This window comes from Peromyscus eremicus, chromosome 7 (genome assembly GCF_949786415.1).
Source record: "Peromyscus eremicus chromosome 7, PerEre_H2_v1, whole genome shotgun sequence".
Classification (NCBI taxonomy): domain Eukaryota; kingdom Metazoa; phylum Chordata; class Mammalia; order Rodentia; family Cricetidae; genus Peromyscus; species Peromyscus eremicus.
In genome coordinates this window covers 6822365-6846062 of record NC_081422.1, presented here as the reverse complement: position 1 = coordinate 6846062, position 23698 = coordinate 6822365, and the positions used below count along the sequence as shown (strand labels likewise).

The 23698-nt window shown below is 38.7% G+C and overlaps 1 protein-coding gene across 1 annotated transcript in view; it reads left to right on the top strand.

Moving 5' to 3' along the window:
* The window catches only part of Cntn5 (contactin 5), a 476649-nt gene that overhangs the window by 319109 nt on the left and 133842 nt on the right, over window positions 1-23698 (top strand). The window contains exon 13 of the mRNA XM_059267217.1: window positions 22064-22191. Coding sequence (XP_059123200.1) covers window positions 22064-22191 — 128 coding nt within the window. The remainder of the gene's footprint in view (window positions 1-22063; window positions 22192-23698) is intronic.

Genomic DNA, 23698 nt, shown 5'->3' with positions numbered 1-23698 from the left:
CTTCATCTGATATGGCGGAGGAATCCAGGGGGCTCTTCCCAGAGTTAACTTTCACCAGCCTAGAACTATGTGCTAGTGCTGTCAGTGCTTACTATCATGTTCAAACTCTAGGAAATCATGTCTATGTCATGTCCAAATTCTGAGTTGTGATCATGTTGGCCAGCTAGGCCACTGTAAGTAGGTCAGGCTTAGGTTTCACAGCTGCAAGAACCTGCACATTCTTGGTTGTGCATTAAGGCCATGTCTCGAATGCAGAGGCCTGCCTGGCACTGGCCTGAAACTGCCATCTGTGACATATGACCTATGTCCTTTTGGTTTGTTCTGGGTCTTTCTTCATGGACCTGGCTCTGAGCTCCAAATCAAAACTCTTCTGAGCTTTGTGCTGTGCTCTAAAGCAACTGGCGTTTTGTTCCTTGTGCTTCCACTGAGGTTGGCAGCTGAGGTGCTGCCTCCACAGCTGGAGGTGCTGCCTCCACAGCTGGAGGTGCTGCCAGCCTCCCGAGCTGATGCTTTCATCAACTCTGCCCATGACTATCCTACCCGGGGGCCATAGATGTAGCATGAATCTTAAAGAGTCTTATTAATAAAATCAAACCTGAGCCAGGTATTGGGGTGAACACTGCAAGGTCAGAGAGACAGAACAAGCCACAGCTAACCTCACCTGGCCAACTTCTCAGCTGATCTTGTTTCCTCAGACTGGAAGCCTCTGTGTCCTCATATCCAAATGGCTCTCAGCTGAACTGTGCTGCTAGAAGCCTGAAAGCTTAACCAGCCAAATGCTTCTAGTTTCTGGTCCTCACGCCTTATATACCTTTCTGCTTTCTACCACCACTCCCTAGGATTAAAGGCTCTCTTTCTGGGATTAAAGGCGTGTGTCACCATGTCTGGCCGTTTCCAATGTGGCCTTGAACTCACAGAGATCCAGACGGATTTCTACCTCTGGAATGCTAGGATTAAAGGTGTGAGTGCCACCATTTTCTAGCCTTTGTATCTAGTGGCTGTTCTGTCTCTGACCCCAGATAAGTTTATTAGGGTGCACAATATTTTGGGGAACACAATACCACCACACATAGATATTGGCCAACTGTGTCAGACCTGTTCTAGGTTTCAAATCTAAGGTCTAGACTTAAATTTCTCCCAAATCTAAAGTCTTGACTGAACACTTCATGGGGTGCTACTTGCAGGAGAGATGAGTGAGAGATTTCCTTCAAACCTCCTCCAATATATCTTTCTGTGCTGTTTTACTAACAATGAGTCCTGTGGTTTCCCACTTGATTCCTAGGCTTTCATGTACATACTTTGGTGCATGCTCAGCTTGGCAGCTGCAGAGAAAAAGAGTCAGCTCATCTTTCTTAGCCATTGTCTTGCTCCACTTCTAAATATGACTTCCTGAATTTCCATTTCCATTATGTTGTAGGTAGCACCTTTTATTTTAGTATTGTTAAAAGTTCATTTAGTTCTCCAAACACAGCAGACAGAACAGTACAAGCCAGGCATTGTTTATGCCAAAGCTTGCTCAATATTTGCAACATTTTTGTAATGCAAATGTCCTCTCCAAAGACATAATCTAGAGTGATAAGCAGTACCATGAAGCACTGTTACTCTGTTTAAAGTATTCTGCTACACACTCATTTTATCACAGTTATTCCAAATGGGCACAGAAAGATGAGAAGCTGACTGTAATGAATCCATTGAGCAGAAACTCTACTTTTGAATGAAAATGGACTTCCTTAAAAGCAAAGGAGAGCAGAAGCATTAGACACCCTCAAGTTCTGTCCACTGGGGGTCAAAATCACCTATTGTACCTTAAATGGGAAACATTTAAAGCTTAATTAAAAGATGCAACAGGATTTAAATTAAGCATGCTGATCACCAAGTGTGGATTAGTTCATTTAACTTTGTCTTCCCCTAACAAGGAAGGCATCTGAAGTTCTCCTAAGGAGTCAATTTTGATTAGCCCAACATGAAACTGAGAAATAGAGATTAAATGACATTATTGTATGATAAACTTACAAGGTCACATGACTACATGTGAAGGTCCAGATCCATCTTGCTTAAAGTTTCAGAGATGACACTTTAAACAATGATCAAAATATCTTCTCCATACTCTGATTTCTTCTTTACCATCTGCAAAATGTCCATTAAAAAAGAAGGGTGCTCTATTTCATACAGTCCTTGCAGAACACTCATTGTAAAAATTATGAAATATTCTATAAGAGAATTTTTATTGTTAAACAAGATTGAAAGTATATCAATGAAATTTTCTTTAGTAAGGCTTGTCATGGCTCTTCAAAAAATAGGCTATAGCAAGTGACATTCTCTAAACTCACTGGTTATGGGTATCTCTATATGCCTATAGAACTGGACACATTCTGAATGAGGCTAGGAAGAATCAGGGATCTCAGGAATCTTTCTAGAAAACTGTATTATTAAATATTACTACTAGCCGATGTACATTGATATTAAGTGCTGTGTTGGTATTCAATCAGATACAAAACTCATTTAAATACATTTTACTTTTTGTAAACTATGTTAGTGAAAGACCCCCGGAGGAGATCTTCCCTCAGGAGAGACCCCAAGTCCAAGGAACACACCGAAACCACGGATCAGATGCAAACAGCAAGAGGGTTTATTCAGATACACAGGTACCCAGGGCGATCAAGTCTCTCGGAGGACTTGCGCACCCTCCTTGGGTAAAGGGGACTTTTTATAGGATCCCAGGGGCAGAGGCACGGTTACAGAAGCGAGAAGCATAGTTACAGGGTTCCCATTGGTTGATTCAAAGAAGGCCAGGGTGAACTTAGGGACATATTTTTAATTTTCGGAAATTTGATGTGTGTGGCTGACTTGGCCTTGGGGGTGCTTTCCCAGCCCAACTGTTTATTCCCCAAGGCCAAGTAGCCAACCAGAGATATCTTATTTTGTCTCAATGGTTACTTTCCCAGGGCGGGTGTTTCCCTGGTCCCAGGCTTTTGCAGCTGGCTGATTACGGTTTATGCCAAGTGATTTATCTAAACGTACATTTTGCAGTTAGGCCAAGGACGCCCTGTTTTTCTGGTACTTGCCTCACAGAATGGCGTTTCTTATGCTAAGTAAAAGCCTGCTATAAGTGGGGTCTTTCATTAGGAGACACTTTATAGGCACTAATAAATTGTGTTTATAACTAAAAGATCAGAGAATATGTCTTAATCTGAGACTAGACTGATTTAACATTCAGTGTGAAAAATCTCAGGCTAGACTCCAAGAACTGAGTTTGAGTTCCCTCTCTGTCATAGACTAGTATTTGTTTCCGTTTATACCAGGAAGGGAACAATTTGTACATCAAAAACAAATAAATGTAATGTTGTAAGTAAAATGAAACAATAAGTATTGAAGACATACCTGTAACAGAAGATGATGTTGGGGACAATAGAAAAAGAGAACTATGGGTTTTAGATCAGTGAGTGCATCCATAGACTTAACACAGTGGTCCTGAGGAACACCTCCCAAATGCTTTGTCTGCCTAGAACTCCCAAATTCTCTTGACCTTGTTTAGAAAAAGAAGGCATCCTCTATGATGGAAAAACTCTAACCATAGTCAGGCAGGAGCCAAGGAGGAGACGCTATTTGTGTGTAAGGAAGGAAAGCTCATGCCCAGCAGCGTGACTCACAGTTTCAAAGTGCCATTAGATTCCAGTCAGCAACCCTAAGGAAAACACCGAGTTCAGAAGCATCTATGCAGACTTACTTTTCAAGGCTGTCTCCTCTTTTCTTGCTTAGCCATTGACCTTGATCGAACATTTATTTGTTTGTTTGTTTGTTCATTTAATTATTTATTTATTTTACATCCCAAACCTAGTTTCCCCTCCCTCCTCTCCTCCTATTCCCTCCCCACCTCAATCCACTCCTCCTCTGCTTCTGTTCAGAAAGGGGCAGGCCTCCCATGAGTATCAATAAAGCATGGCATATCAAGTTTCCATAAGACTAAGCATTTCCTCTTGTATTAAGGATGGGCAAGGCAATCCACTATGAGGAATAGGTTCCCAAGAGCCAGTCAAAGTGTTATGGACAGCCCCTGTTCCCATTCTTAGGAGTCTCACAGACTAAGCTACACAACTGTCACTTATACATAGAGGGCCTAAGTAGGTTCCATGCAGGCTTATTGGTTTGGCTCTGTGAGTTCCTATGAGTCAGGTTAGTTGTTTCTGTGTGTTTTCTTGTGATGTCCTTGACCCCTCTGGCACCTACAATCCTTCTTCCTTCTCTTTAAATCTGGAGCTTGAGTAATTCCATTCCTATGGTTCTCTAACCTTATGTGTCAATGTACACAAAAGGAAAAAATTTGAATAAGGAATCTGAGAAGCCAACAAAAATGTCACAACTTAATATTGTATAGTTCACAGTGATCCTGTACTTTCCACTCAGTCAGGCTAACTTTTAGTTAGCCTTTCTGATTGCTATTTGCTTTGTGTCCTCTAAACAAAATACAATTTTAATCAGACAGTAACTGTGACTTTTTTCTATTTAACAAGTCACAGATCGCATTATACTTATGAATGCCCAGATGGCTGAATGGAAAAAAAAAATCCATGTTTAAGTTATAGCTAAAACACAAAAGATATCACATAAGAACACAGTTAGAAAAAGGTCTCTTTAATTAAACTCAAAACAGTGATTTCCTTATCCCTATTTTCTATAGTTTTTGATACCACAAATGATAGCACTAATAATTTAAGCTTTAGTCAAATAAGGCGAAATACTAAATAAAATTAGTAAGATTGTTGGTTTAAAAGTTACTGGATAATTTAGCAAATGGTGACTTAATTTATTTTTTTAATTCAACATTTAATAGTAGCAGGAGCATTGACTTTAACCAAAAGATTCTCGGCTGAGTTTTTAATTGCTTACTTGTTCAAGCTACATTACATTTCTCACTAATTTGTAAGGTGATTGATAACCTTTAACCTGTCATATTTCAAGAATCAAGTGAGTTATTACACATGAAAATAAGCTGCCAAATTTTAGAATTTTGCATAAATGTTCAATTTTATGTTTTCATGCAGTCCCCAGGGAAACTTTTTCTTGCTCATAGGCTTCAGCCAAGCAGTGGTGTGGCAATCATGGAAATGTAAGAAAATAAATGGAAGGCAGGTTAAACTGAGGTGGACCCTGGTCTTTTTTGATAACAGGAAGAATTCCTTATGAAGGAATCTGAAGTTTTCATTGATTAGAGGTAAACAATACAATAAATATTAAGGTTTAAGTACCTAAGAATTGGAGGAGGAGGATTATGATAACAGTACTCCTGTTTCAATATTAAAGTGAGTATCAGACTCCTTGAGTCATGCATGTACATGTCCTGAATCACAGCGAGGAAGTGATGGGGACTATGGAGATTACAGAACACCTGATCGTTCACACTGAAATATGTATCAGCATATTACACCATCTCACAAATAGTCAGTGACTCCTTCACTTGTTACCATGGCAATCACTGACCCTGAAATCACCACTTTTATTCCTTTGTATCTACTAAAAAACTTGATTCAGTTGCTAGCAATCAATTAGTCTGGCCAAATCAAAAATAGTATTTCTGTGTTCCTTACCCTTTATAGTTATAAAATACTAGTTATTGCTTCATGGCAATCAGTAAACAGTAGTGAAAAATGGGATTTAATGTGGCATCACTTATGGGAACTAAGAATCAACTAAGGATTCTGATCTCAGGATTTATTACAACCCTTAGAACAACGTTTTAATAGATGGTTGCTATCTAAAGTATATGAACATATTCCATCAAATATAATGATTATTTTAAGTTTGAAAGGGATCTCACTATAAGGCAATATGCTATTCTTAACAATGTGGAAAGGGTTCTCCTTTTTATTTCGTACTGTTCAAGCAAGAATTGTCCTAACCCCAACTATATCTTGCTTCCAAATAAGTAAGTTTTTACACAGGTTGTCACTCACTGTGTGATGGAATTACTCCAAGAATACTTTGTAAATTTAACTCATTTTCTCTCCAGAGTTCAGTCAAATACACACGATAGTATTTTAAAATTCATGAGAAAATGCGTCCTTCCATTGTTGAGTTTGTCACAACTAAACCAGTGTAGATATTAAAATGAAGGTACTAAGTAGCTTGTGTTCATGAATTCAGTTCATATGCAGGTTCTGACTAGAAAAAGTGGTGGGTTTACCTAATCTATTCATGTTGGATCAGATATTTAGATTAAGAAAAAAAAAAACCTTTCTTTTTCCTAGAGTTGTAGGAGGCTATGACAATAACTGAAGTAGACATTAGAAGCCTGCTAGACTAATGTCCTAATTTTGTAGATGAAAGAAACCGCACTTAAGTGAAATGACTTGCTTAACGGCTCACAGCCAATGGGGCAGAACAATACTTAGACCCCAAGTGTCTTAATTTCCAAGCTTTTATTTTGTGGTTCCATGAACAATTTCCTAGTTGTGCTATCATGTAAATTCATGTCATTTTCAATACTATCCAAGTGCCATTTTTAGGCACTCAACTTGTGATTCCAAAGTATTTTAATTAAAACACTATATCGAGGAAGGTAAATCCATTAATCAAAAGAAAATGTTAAATAACTGTTCATCTTTTGTTCATTTATCTTGAGGGAGTGATTAAGATACAATGCTTTTTGTCTGAAACCTACTCCTTTTATAGTTCATATTACCTAAACCATCAATAGACAAAGAATTTCAAAAAGCTGATACAACACATTTTAAGCAATATATTCTCAAGAAAATTTAGTTGTGACTACATTCCTGTCTTTGCTCACTCTGTTGACACTTAAGTCTGTGTCCCATGTTAGAGTTAAGTGAAAAAGGAAGAACTAGTGTACAACCATGGCTGCCTTCACAGAACCTGAAAACACCAGCAAGCCAGACTCAAACAAATATCACAAAATAATCATAACATATTGGTTTTCAAAAGTTAACTTTCTTCCTGCAGAAAAGAAATCAGGTCCTATGCACTCATACAAAGGGTGGGAGTCAGTTTACTGTCAAGGAAAATAGCAATGGTGTAGGCCCAAGGTACTCCAGACCATGTGGCTGACATGACTGTGCTACAATTCGCAGTGCATTAACTAAAAGACATAGTTAAAAACTTTGCATCTAGATGAATTATTTTCTCTTCTCATGGTCATGAAATAACAGCAGATATGTGAGCTGTGGTCAATATGTTTTTAGGAAAATGCAGAGCACTGGTTAGTATAAGATTCAAAATTCCCTTGGAAGCTGAGCCTCTAACTGTAGAGGAATCATGATTGCCCTAAAAACAAACTAAATGATAACTTGCAGTATTTGAAGCTGAGGCTGTTCTTTTGGTGATATAGCCCAACTTGACTAGGACCATGAATTTTCAACTCTAACTAATCAATTTTGTATTCTACAAGATGACCTCAATTCTGTCTTCCATGTGTCATTAGTACTACTTGGACTATTCTCAACTAAAGCAAACTGTAAATTTTTTATTCTTTTCTCACAGTAAATTAAATTGTCTAGCTAATCTGCTTTAATTATTTCCCAACATCATGGTTTACCCCCCTCCACATCTTCTTTTGGTATGACCCACCTATATGGCATTCTCTCTTTCCCTACATCCAGATCTGTGCACCTGCTATTCCTGTTGACAAGAATACACTTAGCATTTGGAATGCCTGCCACTTTCTGTTTCATTGGTCCTTAGCTTATTGTTACTATAGAAACTTTCTTGGGTAAAAGAATCTGGCATGCAGCCTGTCTCATCAAGAGCGTAGCATGAAGAGTAGCAATTATGTTTAATGTTAAGTAACTGAGTGCTTTCTATTAGCCCTGCACAGTGACAGCCATTTCATACTTCCCCAGGTCTCACTACTTCCAGATAAGCACGATTTCTCATTTTACAAATAGACTATTTCAGAAACTAAACTGTAAGTGCAAAGTCACTTAGTCCATACATAAAAGATTTCATCTCAACCCAGAGCCTCTGGATCAAATTTTCACACAATATGACTTAAGATTAAAGAAAATCAAAAACATTGGCACTATGTTAACCCCTAAAAGTAGATAAAGACTGATAGAAGTCCTGGTTCAGGTAAGCAGGTAATTGCCTCACATCTTTCAGAATCTTTTTATATGCCTAAGCCTGAAACTTAGCCAAAGTTCTATGTTGGGGATGTCTTTCTGTATACTGTGAATGTGTTACTCTGATTGGTTGATAAATAAAACATTGATTGGCCAGTAGCCAGGCAGGAAGTATAGTATAGGCAGGATAAGGAGAGAGGAGAATTCTGGGAAGTGGAAGGCTGAGTCAGGAGACTCTGCCAGCCGCTGCTGCCATGAGAAGATGTAAAGCACTGGTAAGCCACAAGCCACGTGGCAACTTATAGATTAATAGAAATGGATTAATTTAAGATATAAAAGATATAATAAGATATGAGTCTTTTTGTGTTTACTTGGGTCTGAGTGGCTGTGGGCCTGAGAATGACTAGAGAAAACTCCTACTACAGTTCTACTTTACCTGTTTCTTCCTCTTACACATGGAAATACTGACTAAAACTTTTAAAAATATTTTATGTAAATTAGCTCTTGGACTCTTGTCAGAAGGGGATCAGGTTGTCTCCAGGGCCCTGAGTAATATTCAGTATCCTTACGTGTTACCGGCTCAGGAGACAGTGCCCTGCTGCCTGTTGTGTGGCCCAAGTAGAATATGGAAACTGGAATTCTTTCTTTTTCTGAGATGATCTTGATGAGAAAAAAACTTCTAGACAATTTCAAAGCAAAATAAAACAACAAGAAAAAAGCAGACATTCCTTAAAGCACACAATTACTGTAAAATAGAAGGGAATCCATGCAAGGCCACCCTAGACTAAGAAATTAAAACCTCAGCTCTACAGAAAAATAGGAGAAAATGTTATAAAAATCTAAGCCACTCTTTTCATTTGGTAAATGAGAAAAAATGAAAGCAGAGAATTCAAATAAAGATAAATAAAGATAGATAGGATAAAGATAAGATGGGAGCATAGGCGGCACTTTTACTGACCACCCTGAGAGTATCCCCTCACTCTCCACTACCATGTATAAAAAATCAATTAAGTGACATTGAGTTAATGCCATTGGAAGTATGATTTGAGTGCCTCAGTGGCATGGCTACCCTCCAGGAGAATGTGACTTAAATAAAATGCATCCTTTCAATATTAAAGAGCTTAGCCATGGTCAAGCTTTCTAATTAGGTCAGCATAATTTAAAACAGACTAAAAGTCATCCCAGGTGGGAGTATCAAAAATTCATAATTTTGCCTGGAATTCAATCTCTGTGACCTTGCGTGTTTCAGAAGAGCAATAATTTACTCCTGGACCCTGTGAGATTTAGATATTTATAGAGACAACAGTCTGAAAAGATAACACATGCACAAAAGCTCACACACACTCAGGAAGCAATGAAGACAGCGAATCTGAGTTGATATTTGTCAAGGAGTAATGAGCATGGCAATTCTTTCTAAGCATTTGTCCTCTTATTCTACATTAGGGAACAGAGGCAGGTTTCACCCCTCAAGTTAATGACAAATAAATTATTCCCTTTAGAACCCTGGGAGAAGCTCCAGGGTAATGATTCTGCACCACCTCAACTCTTTGGGGGCATTCTTGTTTTGTTTTTACTGACAGCTGCCATTCATGGCTACATTCAATTCTCTTTCAGTTTTAGAAGCTTCTCAGTGGAAAGGTTTGGAATCCTGGGTAAAACCACTCTGGAAGCTTCTCCTACCTTCATTGTGTTTGGCTTTAGTTTCTTCCTCTTGGAGAGGTCGATTGCTCATTAGTGCTAAGCCAAAACCTTGCAGAGGAAAATGAAGAAGCAAGTTTAAGTTGAGGAAGGCTTTATCCAATCTTCAAGAGCCTAGAAGGGGAAAATTACTTTAGCATAAAACATAAAACCATACACACGCAGGTTCATAGCTAGCTGGAAAAGGGGTTTTCAAAGGGAGAGCGTTTGCTAAGTTCTGAGTGATTTTGTATTATCAGGGATGAATCGGTTGTTTGTGTCAGCAGCTGTACCATACTACTCTGAAATGGTACTAAATCAATTTTAAAAATCATGAATAGTATATTAAATGAAAAAAAGGGCAGGACTTCAATCCAGTGAACTGCTTTCCACAGTACTTTGTACTTTACGATTGTCACTCTTTACTTTCAAAGTAAACTCTCATCACAACCCTCATGAAAATCTCAAATTTATATTAAAATATACTCATTAACTCAAAATCCCAATGAGAAAATTGAGTGATTAATAACTTCCATTTATTGACCACTGACAGTGTTATTATGATGTTTGCTTTCTTTCTTATCCAGCTTTCACATTAAGGATAACGTTTATACCAATATATTACTGACTGCAGGAATACAGCAATATAGAGGAATAGTAATTATGTGAATGAAAAGACAGGAGTGGGCTGCAGGGAGCATCACTCAGGCATAGTTTGAGAAATAGCAAAAAGTAGAGAATGAAAAACACTCTACCAGATATTAAAGTGGCAATCAATCGGAAAGTGTTTGCCAAATGAGAGAAATTCTGTTGTAAAGGCTCATGCAGATGGGAAAAGAGATGGCTCAGAGACCAAGCAGTCTATTATGAATGCAAGACAGAATGGGTGTGGTTCTAAAGACAAAAATGCAGCTAGGAGGATGATATTGGAAAGTAAGAGGTTAAGACTATCTGGAATGTTACATGCAATGGCACAGTTGCTTCTTAGAAAGGTTGCTGACATGTTTCATGCTGTGAATGGGATAGCACCATCCTGCAGGTAGAGGCACAAAATGCAGAGGAATTCTGAGTCTCAACCAAGGATGTCAGTGGGATCATTGGCAAGCCTGAGTCTCCAGAATGGTTGAGAAGTGACAGAACACATCCAGGTGGTTCTTCCTGGCCCAGGTCACTGAAGCAGTTCTGCTTGTTAAGGATCAGACCCCAGCACCACTGCCCTGGCCGCCGGGCCACCCTCCTGTCCTCGCTCCTTTATTACAGTCCAGATCAGAGAGACAGAAGACATCCTTTGCATGCTTTAGACTGGCAGGTCAGTGGGGCCTTTCTTAGCCTTCCTGCCTCCAAATCCTAACAACAGGAACGGCTTCAAGAACTAATTTACAGATATTATAAAACTTGTACCACATATTTGATTAAAACATTTCTTAAAGGACCACGTTTCTTGTTAGCTCTGGTATTATGTTGATAAAGGAGAATAAAATTATCAAGGCATAGAACAATAGAAAAGGCAATAAAGAAAAAAATACTAACCAACAAACTTTACCGCTCCATTTAGAAAAGCAAGATAATGTTAGTCCCTTAGGAGCTGGAGGGACTTGGGAAGAGAGAGTCAACTGTGATGTTCTGAGATCCTTGAAAAAAACAGCAGAGGTGAAAGTTTAGCATTCCTGAAGAGAAGGTTAAGGCACAGAACTCTATAAGAAAGAAACTCCAAAGACACCATAGGTGTACTGACAAGAGCCAGAACAGAGAGTAAGTCATTCACTGAAGGCCTTTCCATGGCCAGTGATGGAGAGATGGCTTTTTATCAGAGTGGCACCAAAATCAGGACATGGAGCTCAAAAGAAATCTGATAAGAAAAGGTCTCTTGACCCTCTCTCATTTTTCTACTCCACCCAGAAACATGGAAGAGAAATTAAAACTGAAAGAGAAGGAGAAAAATATGGAAAAGGGGGCTGTCCTCCTCAGAGTCAGAGCCTCAGGTCCTAAAGGGACCATCCTCCTCAGAGTCAGAGCCTCAGGTCCTAAAGGGGCCATCCTCCTCAGAATCAAACCACAGGTCCTGGGTGTGATTTACCTTCCAGGGCTGAACTAAGAAAAGGGGAGGGAAAAGCAAGAAATTAGACATATGCTTCACACTATACAAACTCAGAATTATTTAAAAGCTAGAATCATTCCTATAGATAATAGGGTCTAAAACATTAATCAGACTTTAGAAAGATAGCTCAATGGTTAAAGCATTTACTGTTATTGCAGAGGTCCAGAGTGCAGTTCCCAGCACCCACCTTTGGTGCTCACAACCTCTTATAACTCCAGTTTCAAGATATTCAAAACTCGTCTGGCCTTCGAGGGCACCTGCATATATGTGTACATATATACACACAGACATGTACACACATAAATAAAACAAAAAATATTTTTTAAAAATGAATTGATTTAATACAGTTTAAAGTAATCATTAGAAAAAAATAAAGCTACTTCACATTTGTTGTCTGGAGCATTTAGACACTGTAATATGCCAGAAAGAAAGGAGTGGGTATTAGAGATGTCTTGGGCTGGGAGGCTGGCACACTAGGCAGAGGACTTCCCAGTAACACCTGGAGACCTGCATTTGAAGCTCCAGAAAGCAACTTTTAAGACTGGCGTAGTAATAATTACCTACAATGTCAGCACTGGGAAGGTGGAGGCAGGAGCCTCCCTGGGACAACAGCCAGCTGAGTAAGTTACCTTCAGGTTCAGAGAGCCTGTCTCAAGAAACAAGGTGGAGAGTGATTGACCAAAATCCCAACATCAACCTCTGACCTGCACATAATTGTGCATGCATGCACAACCACACACACAATCACACACAAACACATGCAGGCACATACACACACACACACACACACACACACACACACACACACACACACACAGACACTCCAAAATATAATATAAAAAAAAATCTAAAATATGGAACCTCATTTGTCATAGGGAGAAGAAAAAGCAAAGGATGGAATTAGAGTTAGTGTTTTGATTGTTTTCCTAAATTTGAAACAGAAATACCCTGGGCTTGCTTTTTCTCAACCGACTGGCCTATAGAATAAAGGATTTGATGGAGGTTCTTACCTGGTTTTTATTGTAGACTCCCTTAAGATTAAGAAAAGCTTCCTACTATGGCACCCAAACAGATACATGCATATGCAGGATTTCCCATGGAAAATATAAAACAGTGGAATGAGAAATCAATTTGAAGGAAAATATGAAAACTAGATTCCCGTGAATGTGGAATATAAATGCTTAAGGCAAATCTCAATGAGACATCTCCCAGAAATGAAAACAAGTCCTTTGTTTTATTGCTTTGTTTTATGCACGTTCTACAAGAAGCTGACAAAGAGGCTCATCCTCCTCACCCCTGCTTCAGAGCCTAGAGATTGTGTGATTATTCAGTGGTTCAACACAAAGAGCCCTGTGCTTTCTGCAAAATGCCGGTGGTGATGATGAGAGCTGGGGTGGAGGCCCATTAATTAAAGTAACTTCTGCACTTAAGCTCTCGCTCGCTTTCCCAGTGCTGCATGCACTTTCTGGGTCAACTCACTCCTTTCTTCCAGTTACATCTAAAGGCAAGAGCTGGTGACAGTGCAGTCCACTTGAATGTGTCTTGCACTTAGCTTTTAAAACTTTAACTGATCAAGTTAAAGACTATGAATTGCTTTTGTTTGCCTCAGCCGTAGAAACGTGTGTCTTGTCTTGTTACCCATGAGTCTCTGCTCTGTCGGCTCTGTGGTCTGTCGGAGCTGTCAGATTGCATGTGATTTTATGCAAAGCTTTCTTTGGAAAATTTTTTCAGGTCAGCAAAGAATAGTCCACAGTATAAATTTCAGAATCCAGCAGACTTACTTTAAAATCCTATCCCGTTATTTTGGTCTCTCTGCTGTGCATTTCCTTCCTCCTCCACATCAAATGAGTAAAATGATATGTCTTAGAGTTTTTGCAAGAAATGAAATAAGTTAATGCAGGGGTTGGTGATATATCTCAGTGGTAGGGTGGCTGCCTTGCACGTGCAAGGCCCTGGGTTCGATCTCCAGCATGACCAAGTATGTTAATGTAGAAAAGCACTGTCTAAAGCTTTTATCAAGCAAAAACTTAATAAATGTTATCAGAGAACACCATCTACCAGTGTACTCTTTAAAGGCATTATATGTGCTGTGGCACTCAATTTTTTCATCTATAAAATTAGATGGTTCAAGTACAGCCTAGTATTTTCTTCAGGCTGAGTATCTAATGCTTGACAGACACTAAACTAAATGTCTGTTATTGAGCTGTTGATGAAGATAAGGGAAGCAGGCTACAAATTCAACAGGAAAAGCTGACTGTCAGACAAACAACAAATCAAAGAGTCTTTCTGGAATCAGGTCTCTGCCACTTGAAGAACCTCTTCCAATGACTCGGGTAATGGATGCTAACAAAACAGAACTTTCTCATCAGAAAGGGAGTATAAAGATATTTGACTCATATTGGGGCTGGAAATGTTAGAGGAAATGAAGTGTGGAAGAACATTGGCCTTACTCAGTGAAAGTGATCAGTCCACCCATGCCACAACCAGAAAGAACCATCTCAACATCGCATCAATGGCACAAGGAATCAAAACTAAAGAGATGTATTGTACCCCCACATAAAATGTGAAGATTTTAACAATGACATTTTAAAACATGTAAGCCTGCTCCATGGTGTGCTCTTGAGACTTTTGTGAAAAGTCAAATGACCATATGAACTAGACTGAGGTCTGGGTCCCCTGCTCTATTCTTGTTTTCCATGTGTCCATGCTATCATCCAGTTATCACAGCCTCCAGGCTTGTGGGAAGTTCCGTTGTTGTGATAACTGAAGCCTATGTGTTCTGTTTCGCCTCCTCTCAGGGTTTCTTTAATCTGAACCTTTGCAATTCCCTACGATTTTAGGATTCATTTTTTATTTAAGTAAATAATGCCACCAGATTCTTATGTATGGATGGAGAAGAAGAAATCCAGATAATTTCTTCTTTCTGCACACTAAAACTACCCAAAATATAGTTTAAAAAATGTGAAACTTGAGTCTGTGAACTTCATACAGGAAAACATGAGGAATCGATCACTTAAAAATGTTGGTGTAGGCAGGGCGGTGGTGGCGCACGCCTTTAATCCCAGCACTCGGGAGGCAGAGCCAGGTGGATCTTTGTGAGTTCAAGGCCAGCCTGGTCTACAGCGTGAGATCCAGAAAAGGCACAAAGCTACACAGAGAAACCCTGTCTCGAAAAACAAAAAAACAAAACAAAAATGGTCATTTCTTTGCCAGGCAGTGGTGGCACACGCCTTTAATCCCAGCACTCGGGAGGCAGAGCCAGGCGGATCTCTGTGAGTTCGAGGCCAGCCTGGGCTACCAAGTGAGTTCCAGGAAAAGGCGCAAAGCTACACAGAGAAACCCTGTCTCGAAAAACCAAAAAAAAAAAAAAAAAAAAAAAAGTTGGTGTAGACAGTGAAGCAACAAAAATTTAAATCCTTAAAAGAGTTGTATAAACCTAAAAAACTTTAGCACAGAAAATGAAGCTAAGAGCTACCCTCCAGAGTGGGAGATGTTTACAAAGCATTCATGAAAATTAATTAACATCCAGAACATATAAGGAACTCAAAAAGTTGAACATGAAAAAGAGTATGATTTTAAAATGAGCAAAGGACCTAAACAGACACATCTCAAAAAGACATAAAATGGCTAAGTAAAAGAATTCATTCTCACTGTCAGGCTATTGTAAATCAGAACCATACCTTGTCATCTCAAGCCAGTTGAGCATTTTTTCTGAGGGACCAAGATGTAAAGAATAAATCCTAGAAATTAATATTTAGCCAAAATTTGCTCTTTCGGTCACATCATATTAAAAGCAGTTATAACACAGTGAACATTTTATGACTTGTAATCTTCATTTCTCTTCATTCTCTAAGAATAAATAACCTGTGGCTAGCTTTCACAGTACTGAAAGGTACTACATAGAATCCTTGGGGGTAGGGGTGATAATCAATGGTCTTACCCGGCAATGAATCCTGTGAATAATAATAATGACCGGCATGGAAAGATATGTCCATGCATGCAACAGTGGCAGGAATTATGATAATAACCAGCCACTTTCAGGTTCTAGACCCAAGGTGAATTTGCTGCGATTATTCTACTAAATGTACATTGTATCAAAACACTCTCTAAATCTGAATCTCTAGGCCCAGAGTTTAGTGCAGCTATCACACATCATCAGAGAAATTTCTTTATGCAGTAAATGGTAGATGTCATAGAAATCCATAACTGATCAAAGCGCAAAACTGATCAGCTTCAGATGGAACATCAGCTTCAGATGGAATATCTATACCACTCCTGCTCTCGGGGCTCAGAGATCATCATGCAAGAGCAGGCTGAAAATTTTTAGGAATCAGAGTTTAGGGAGTACTGGAGTGGAACAATGTCTTCAGGACTCTAATTTTATTGTATACATTGTGGCATGATTTCTTAATCGGACAAAATTACAATGTATGAAATAAAATTGAGTCTAGCAACATTGAAACTTCTGTATGCTATACTTGTACATTCAGTGTCTTTTCATAGTTTAGATATTTCTAGACTATAAAGTACTCTGAAATCTCAAAAGTGAACAAACAGTCCTTGGGTATTATAATAATCACTTGACCAAAGAAGACTTAGAGATGAAAAGTAGGGGTACAAGGAGACACTGTGTTCTCTGGGAGGAAATTCCAAATCAACCCACAGAAAGCTTTTAACTACCTACTATGATACTAAGATGAAGAAACAAAAAGATTGTCTGAACACAAGAAGGATCCTTATACATTCCTTCAAAGAACGGGAACTGAAACACCACTGAAGAGTGCCCAAGCTTCTTCCAAAATGATCTTCTCATCACAGTAGGTAACATTTTCTCACCAGCAAACATTCTCTTAGACTTACTCACTAACATTCATGATCATACTGTTTGTAATCAGCCTAAACTGAAGGAAGCCTCAACATTGAGCCACATATGAATGAAGGGCTAAATTATGGTACCTGTGCACACGAGACAAAAGTTCAACCATAAATGCAATTCAATATTGACTCTTATAGAAGCATGGATAAATCTCAATTTGATTGTACTGAGTGAAAAAAACTACACAAAACTGAATGTTTAGACCTGGTGTGTGGTTTGGAGAGTGATTTCTTGCCTCAAATGCATGAGGCCCTGAGCTCAATTCCCAGTAATACACACACACACACACACACACACACACACACACACACACACACACACGTACTACATTATTCCATATACTTCCAGTGTAGAAAAATTCAAAATAAAGTGGGAGAAAGCAAATAAACAGGTGTCTGGTATAGGATGACATAGAAAGGAGCTGGAAGCGACATGGAGAGGAGCTCAGTGAGTCTTCAGGGTGATACATGCGTTTACTCTCTAATCATAATACCACTTACATGACCTTCTATTAACACATAAGAATCCCCCAATACATGTTAAATATACAAGCTTCTGGTATGCCTTTCATAATCCAATAAAGCTGTTGAAACAGTTCTGTGGTGTTTTGTGGAACCAGGTTGTGTTCACACTATACCAAGCTCTACATGATTTTCTGCCTCGTCTACCCCCATCTTGGATCTTTCCATGTCCCCTTTACCACCATCTTGAAACTAGCCATTTGGTTCTTCAAGACTTCATGGTCCTTCTGACCTCAAGACCTTGGTGACTACTCCTCCTCTGTTGTCCCACACTGAGCTCAAATGAAGAATAATAAGTTATATATATTATCTAGCTTACACTTCAGAAGAACTATTTGGGTTTTATTGTGCCAGTATTATAGTTAAAAAGATTAAGTAGCTACTTGAAATCATACATGGGAGATATATGTATATGGCAGCAAATTGAACCCAATACTTTTGGGCTTGAAAACTTATACTACTAATAAATCATGAAAACTTCTAAGAAATGATATGCTTTCTGCTGTGATATGTAATATAATCTGTGGAAAAGTCAAGGAACTCAAGAAGCTTCTGGAATGGAAGAACAGCAGCCATCTAAAAGCTGGCAAGGAGACAGCAACATGGATAGCCATTAATTCTGCTCCAAACAGGAATGTGCTTGGAAAGCAATCACAGAATGCAGATAAGATCCTACCTGACATACCTGGATTTCCCTGAACATTTGGGACATTTTAAACAACAAATCCTCCTAGGCCATCCATCCTTTAGCTTCTAAGGAAGGAAAAGAGTAATCAAAGGTATTTTTGCTTTCAAGTTTGCTATTATGTGTTATTGAGAAAAAAACTGTCACAAGTACTTTCTGTTCAACAGCACACAGGAATTATGGATAGCTTTTTATTCTTTTAGTAACTGATTGGGCTCAAACACATCGTTTTTATTTTCTTGGTTTATAATTTCTTGATCTGTAAAATGAGGTTTGACTAGCCTAGTTACACATTCTACTCCAAAATTCCAAGTCACAAGATTGCATTTTACCATCTATGCATATGGTGGTATACTTGACCACATGCCCCCCACCTCTCTCTCTAGATATACTCTTCTCCCTTCTACGCTTTGCCCTAGGAAACTAGCCCCTAAGAACCTCAGCAGTCTGTTCTCTTGTTCCAAACAATGGAATGGGAGGAGAGATGGTAGCAGGAGACTAGAGTGATGCATTTCCTACTTAATAGTTGCATTAGTACAGTATTTATTAGGCATATGGGAAACTCAGAGGCAGTGCATAGGTTTGAGGAAGCAGGTCACTCAGGGTGTGCTCTGCAAGGGCATATTGTCCCTAAGCCCTCCTCTCCTCTCTGCTTGCTGGGTGCTGTGAGGTGAGCAGGTTTTCTACTTCATATACACCTCCATGATGTTCTGCCTTTCCTCAGGTTCAAAGCAATGGGGCCAGCTGACCGTGGAGGAAAACCTCTAACAATAAGCCATCTTAAGCCTCTCCTCCTTTTCAATTGATTCTCTCAGGTCCTCTGCCATTACAACAGAAAGTGATTGACACAATCACTAAACAATATGGCAGCATCAAAATAAATGGTATTCTTAGACAAGCAGTCTATTTGGAAAGGTCTACGCTAACTGAGGGTGTACAACAGGAGACCCAAGATGGAAATGAAACTGGCCATGATGTTTGGAAGTAAACATACACATCACATTGCTAACAATAACCCCTGTGAGCCAATGACCTTGTTGAAAGACTAGGACAACGGACAGGTTAGCAAGGCAGATCCAGTTACTAGTTGTTGGTGAGAACAAAGCAAACCACAGACTCTAGAGATCAGAGCTTGTAGAGGTTGATATCAAGTAATGTGCTGGTTTGCATTTCTTAAATCATTTCCCACCCCCTACAAACTTCCTCCTCTTCATTCCTTTACTATCTAGTTCCAAGTTCAAGAATGACTTCAACAGAATTAATCCCTAAGTCTGAACATCCAAAAATGTAGCAGTCAAATAGTAACAACAGAGGGGAGAAGATAATGAGGCTGGAAATATTAATTTAGTCTTCAATTATCTAAGTAATTACGTGTGTGATAGCCAGACATTGTGATGTAAATCTCGTTCATTACCTGCTTTGTCTTTTCCAAGTTAAAAATAAAAGGTGAAGATTTACATTTTAAATCAGAAGATAAGATTTTAAATGACACTTCTATTTAATGGATGAATATTATAGTATTCAAAATCTTCATCCTCACTAGTAGATTAGTTGTACAGGCATGTTTATATACCATCTTTTAAAAGAAAGATCTGTTACTTAATACGATGGTTGATTTTAAATGTCAACTTGACATAATCTAGCATCACCTAGGAAAAAAGTTTCAGTAAATAATTGTCCAGATCAGGTTAGCCTGTGAACATGTCTGTGGAGGTTGTTTGATTATGTTAATTTGTGTGGAAAGACCCACTGAGCAGCTCTGTTGCCTAGGCAGGGGAGCCTGGACTGTGTAAGTGTTGAAAACAAGCTGAATACTGAGAGGCATGCATGCACTCATCCTCTCTCTACTCTTGAGTGTGGATATAACTACCTGCTTTGAGTTCCTGCCTTGACCTCCCTCCTGGGATGGACCGGGACTTAGAATTGTGAACTAAAATAAACATTTTCCCATAACTTGCTTTTTGTCAGGGTAATTTATCACAACAGAGAGGAACTAGGATATCTGTTATCAGTGAGATCTGAGATTGCATTCCTCTTCAATCAAGAGCTGAAATACTACCAGTAGCTAAGATACAGTTATTTCTTCAAAGATGAACTTTGAAGTCAAACTTCTGTCCTGTTATATTAAGCTTTATTCAAGTTGGTAAAATTTCAATATTTTCAAAGTATTAACAATCTGTGAAAATTATAGTAATTTAGAAAAATTTCAACAGTCTATAATTTGTTCAAGAAATACAGAATTTTGTATACAAAGTATAATTTTTGCCTTCAAATGTGTGGTTTGTATTATATGTCTAATAGAAATGAACTGGAATAAGCTCACCATCCCCTTGTTCTATAATAAATAAACACTTCCCAAATAATAAACAGAACTTTAGGTTGTCCATCTTGAGGGATTGTGTAACTTTTGTTGTTTGTTTGTTTTTTGTTTTTTTGTTTTTTTTTTTTTAAGACAGGGTTTCTCTGTGTAGCTCTGGATGCCCTGGAACTGCCCCTGTAGATGAGTTGGCCTCGAACTCACAAAGGTCCATCTGCCTCTGCCTTTCAAGTGCTGGCATTAAAGATATGCACTATAATCCAGTTTATGTAAATTTTAATAAAAGATTTATTTCATTTTTAATTATGTGTATATCTGCAAGTGTGAGTGTGTGTGTGTGTGTGTGTGTGTGTGTGTGTGTGTGTGTGTGTGTAGCTATGGAGGCCAGAAAAGGGTTTCATTTCCCCTGCAGATAGAGTTACAAGCAGTTGTGAGCTCCCTGACACAGGTGCTAGAAACTGAACTCAGGTCCTCTGCATGGCAACAAGTGCTTTTAACTGCCATCACTGCAGCCACAGACTGTGTAGCTTTTACAGGCTCTGTATTTTCCACAGATCTCAAGTAGTAACTGTCTAGAAGAACTAGCAGATCAACTTCTCCATTCTTAGTCTGTCTTGATTCTGAGTTGATCTTACATCTTGCAAATCAAAACTGAACTATAGTGAACCCCATATGGTGTTTTTAAACTGATATCTTTATTCATGGCAATGTGTAAGTTCATTATAGACAGCACCTTTTAAGCAGCCTAGAATCTTTTATCAATTGTTATGATGTTCAAAGCTCTAAATAGCTGTCAGCCCTGGGTGATAAGCAATACTGAGCATACATCCCAAAATAAAATGAAGTAGCTCAGCTAAGCCAAATTTTGGCATTGTTCTTTAATCTCTACTGGTTAGTATGGTGTCACCACAAAGTAACCTGTTGTCAGGAACCTGAGAGTTTAATTCTGGGGTTTGAGATTCAGCATCACCTAAGCACAAAGCTTGTTTCAGCCTTTCAATTGGCTTGCGTGGATTGCTGTGCTGGTGAAATAATGGGTTACACTTCACAAGCATGAGAGGGAGAAAATGACCAAAGTGCTAATTAAGTCTGAAGTGCATAAATTCCCAGAATGATAAATACAGACGGGAATGTGGTAAGTCCAAATGTCAACCTCATTTGCACTGAACTTCTAAAATTTTTAATAATGCCTTAATTTTTCACCTTTGTAGAAAACGGAAGGTCCATTTTTACCAAAGGTCATGCAAGAGCCTACTTGCAGACTGGAACATCGCATTCCTGTACTTCAGAGTACAGTGTGAGCAGCCTGGTTAGTAGGCCACATTTCCATGCCTGCTAACCCTGCGTGGTGCTGGGAAAGTCACTAATCACCTCTCAGCTGCATACAGTTAATTTTATGTCTGTACTTGTCCTCCTCTGTGTTTTTATGCTGTTTCTCTTTCTATTTGATTTTTGAGGTCACTTTTGGTATAAGGTGAAATACCTTAGCTTGGTAATAAAATATGGCTAGGCGATAGCAGAGCTATAATAGCTAAATTCGGGGTCACCTTTCTCCACCACTTTCAAAATTAACTGTCAGAAACTATCACAAGAGAAGTAACTTGCAAGTTTCTTCATCTTTTGGATAAAAGAAGATATTAAGTGGGTTTATTGTATCAAATCTTGAAGAGGAGAAAGCATTTACCACTTTGTATTTTCAACAGAGCTCCTTCGTCTTGCTTATTATGTATCACCTTAGAGGAGGTTTGGACTCCATTAAAATTTCTTTCCATTTATCTTGCAATGAAACAGGAACAAACCTTCTTAATACTTTTCAGAATAGCTATTCTTCCAGACGGAAGCCTGCGGATCATAAATGCTTCTAAAGCAGATGAGGGAAAGTACATTTGCCAAGGGGAGAACATCTTCGGTTCCGCAGAGATTATAGCTTCCTTGTCTGTCAAAGGTAAGATAACAGGTAACATGCCAGATGTTTCACAGCCATGGCTTCCAAGCCTCAACATCAGGGGGGAAATAAATGCAAGATACACATACATGTGTTTGCATTAATTAATGTGAATGTCTTAGTTTTAAAGTTTGTTAAAAATACAGAACTAACACAACCAAATTTTCATTTCCATCATTTAAAGAATTAAAACAAAACAAAGAATGTTGTCTCCCACCTGTCACCCCAGTATCTGGGCTGAAATTGTTTAGGTATACAAATCTGGTTGGATGGCAAGCAAGGAGATGGTTCAGCAGTTAAGAACATTTACTGTTCTTCCAGAGGACCCATGTTCTATTCCCAGCACCAAGTCAGGACACACACACACACACACACACACACACACACACACACACACATGCTAAAGTGAGAAAACTTGTCTCAAAAATATAAATGAATTAACAAGCAAATAACAAAAGGAAAGGAGTCCACTATCCATAGACATTTCAGTATCTTCCTTTGAACAAAATTAATAAAAGAATGAAAAATTTTATTAATTTTTATTCACTGTAACAAAATTTAAAGAATGCTAAAACTATAAAAATGTGTTTCAGCATCTGGGCTGGGGTAACCTGATGGCAGAGCAAGTGCTTCACATACCTGGAGAATTGAGTTCAATCTTCACCATTCCAATATTCAAACATTCCCTCCCTCTATCAGGAATAATTCTAGCACCAACCAAGAATGTCCATTTGCTGTTACTTTAACCAGGTAATGGGGAGAGCAGGGTAGCTGTAAGAGGATCCATCCCACAGAGTGGAGGCAGGTACCTCAGGTCACCCGGTGCCACAACTTCTCAGAGATGTCCGTGACTACAAGGTTTTTATATGCCTTCATTTTTGTGTGAGGTAGATCTTACTGTCTATAGGTTTACTAATTTCCTAGGTCTAAATGAACTAGATTTCAAGTCTAGTTTCAAGTTAACAACATTGTGTTAAATAGTTGAGCTATTTTTAAAAATGGAAGTGGGGACTGGAAAGACAGCAGTTAGGAGCATCTGTTGTCTTGCAAAGTTCCCAGAAGCCATGTCCCTTGGCTGCTAACGCCATCTCTGGAAACTCTGACACCCTCTTTTAGCCTCCATGGGCAGTTTAGCTAACATGCACACACAGAAGTAAACATCAAAATGAAATCTTCAAAACAGCTTTTTAAACTCATATTTTAGGTAGCAAAATCCCATCAATTAACAAAATGGTATTTTTAACAACTGAATTATAAAGTAATTGCTTCTTCGTTATACATCTATTACACAGAAAATCATCTTTTGCCTATAAAAATAGAAAAAAAGTTTATGTTTATGAAGAAAAGTCTTGGAGGTGGCTGATGTGACTCCCAACTGGTGTTATATTTAATGCTAACAGACTAGAGATATGGTTTGGTTTACCTTGCGCTACCTTTAGAAATAAAACCATAATTTAGTCAAGACTCCAATAAGAGAAAAGGCAAACATAAGGGAAGAACAGAATAC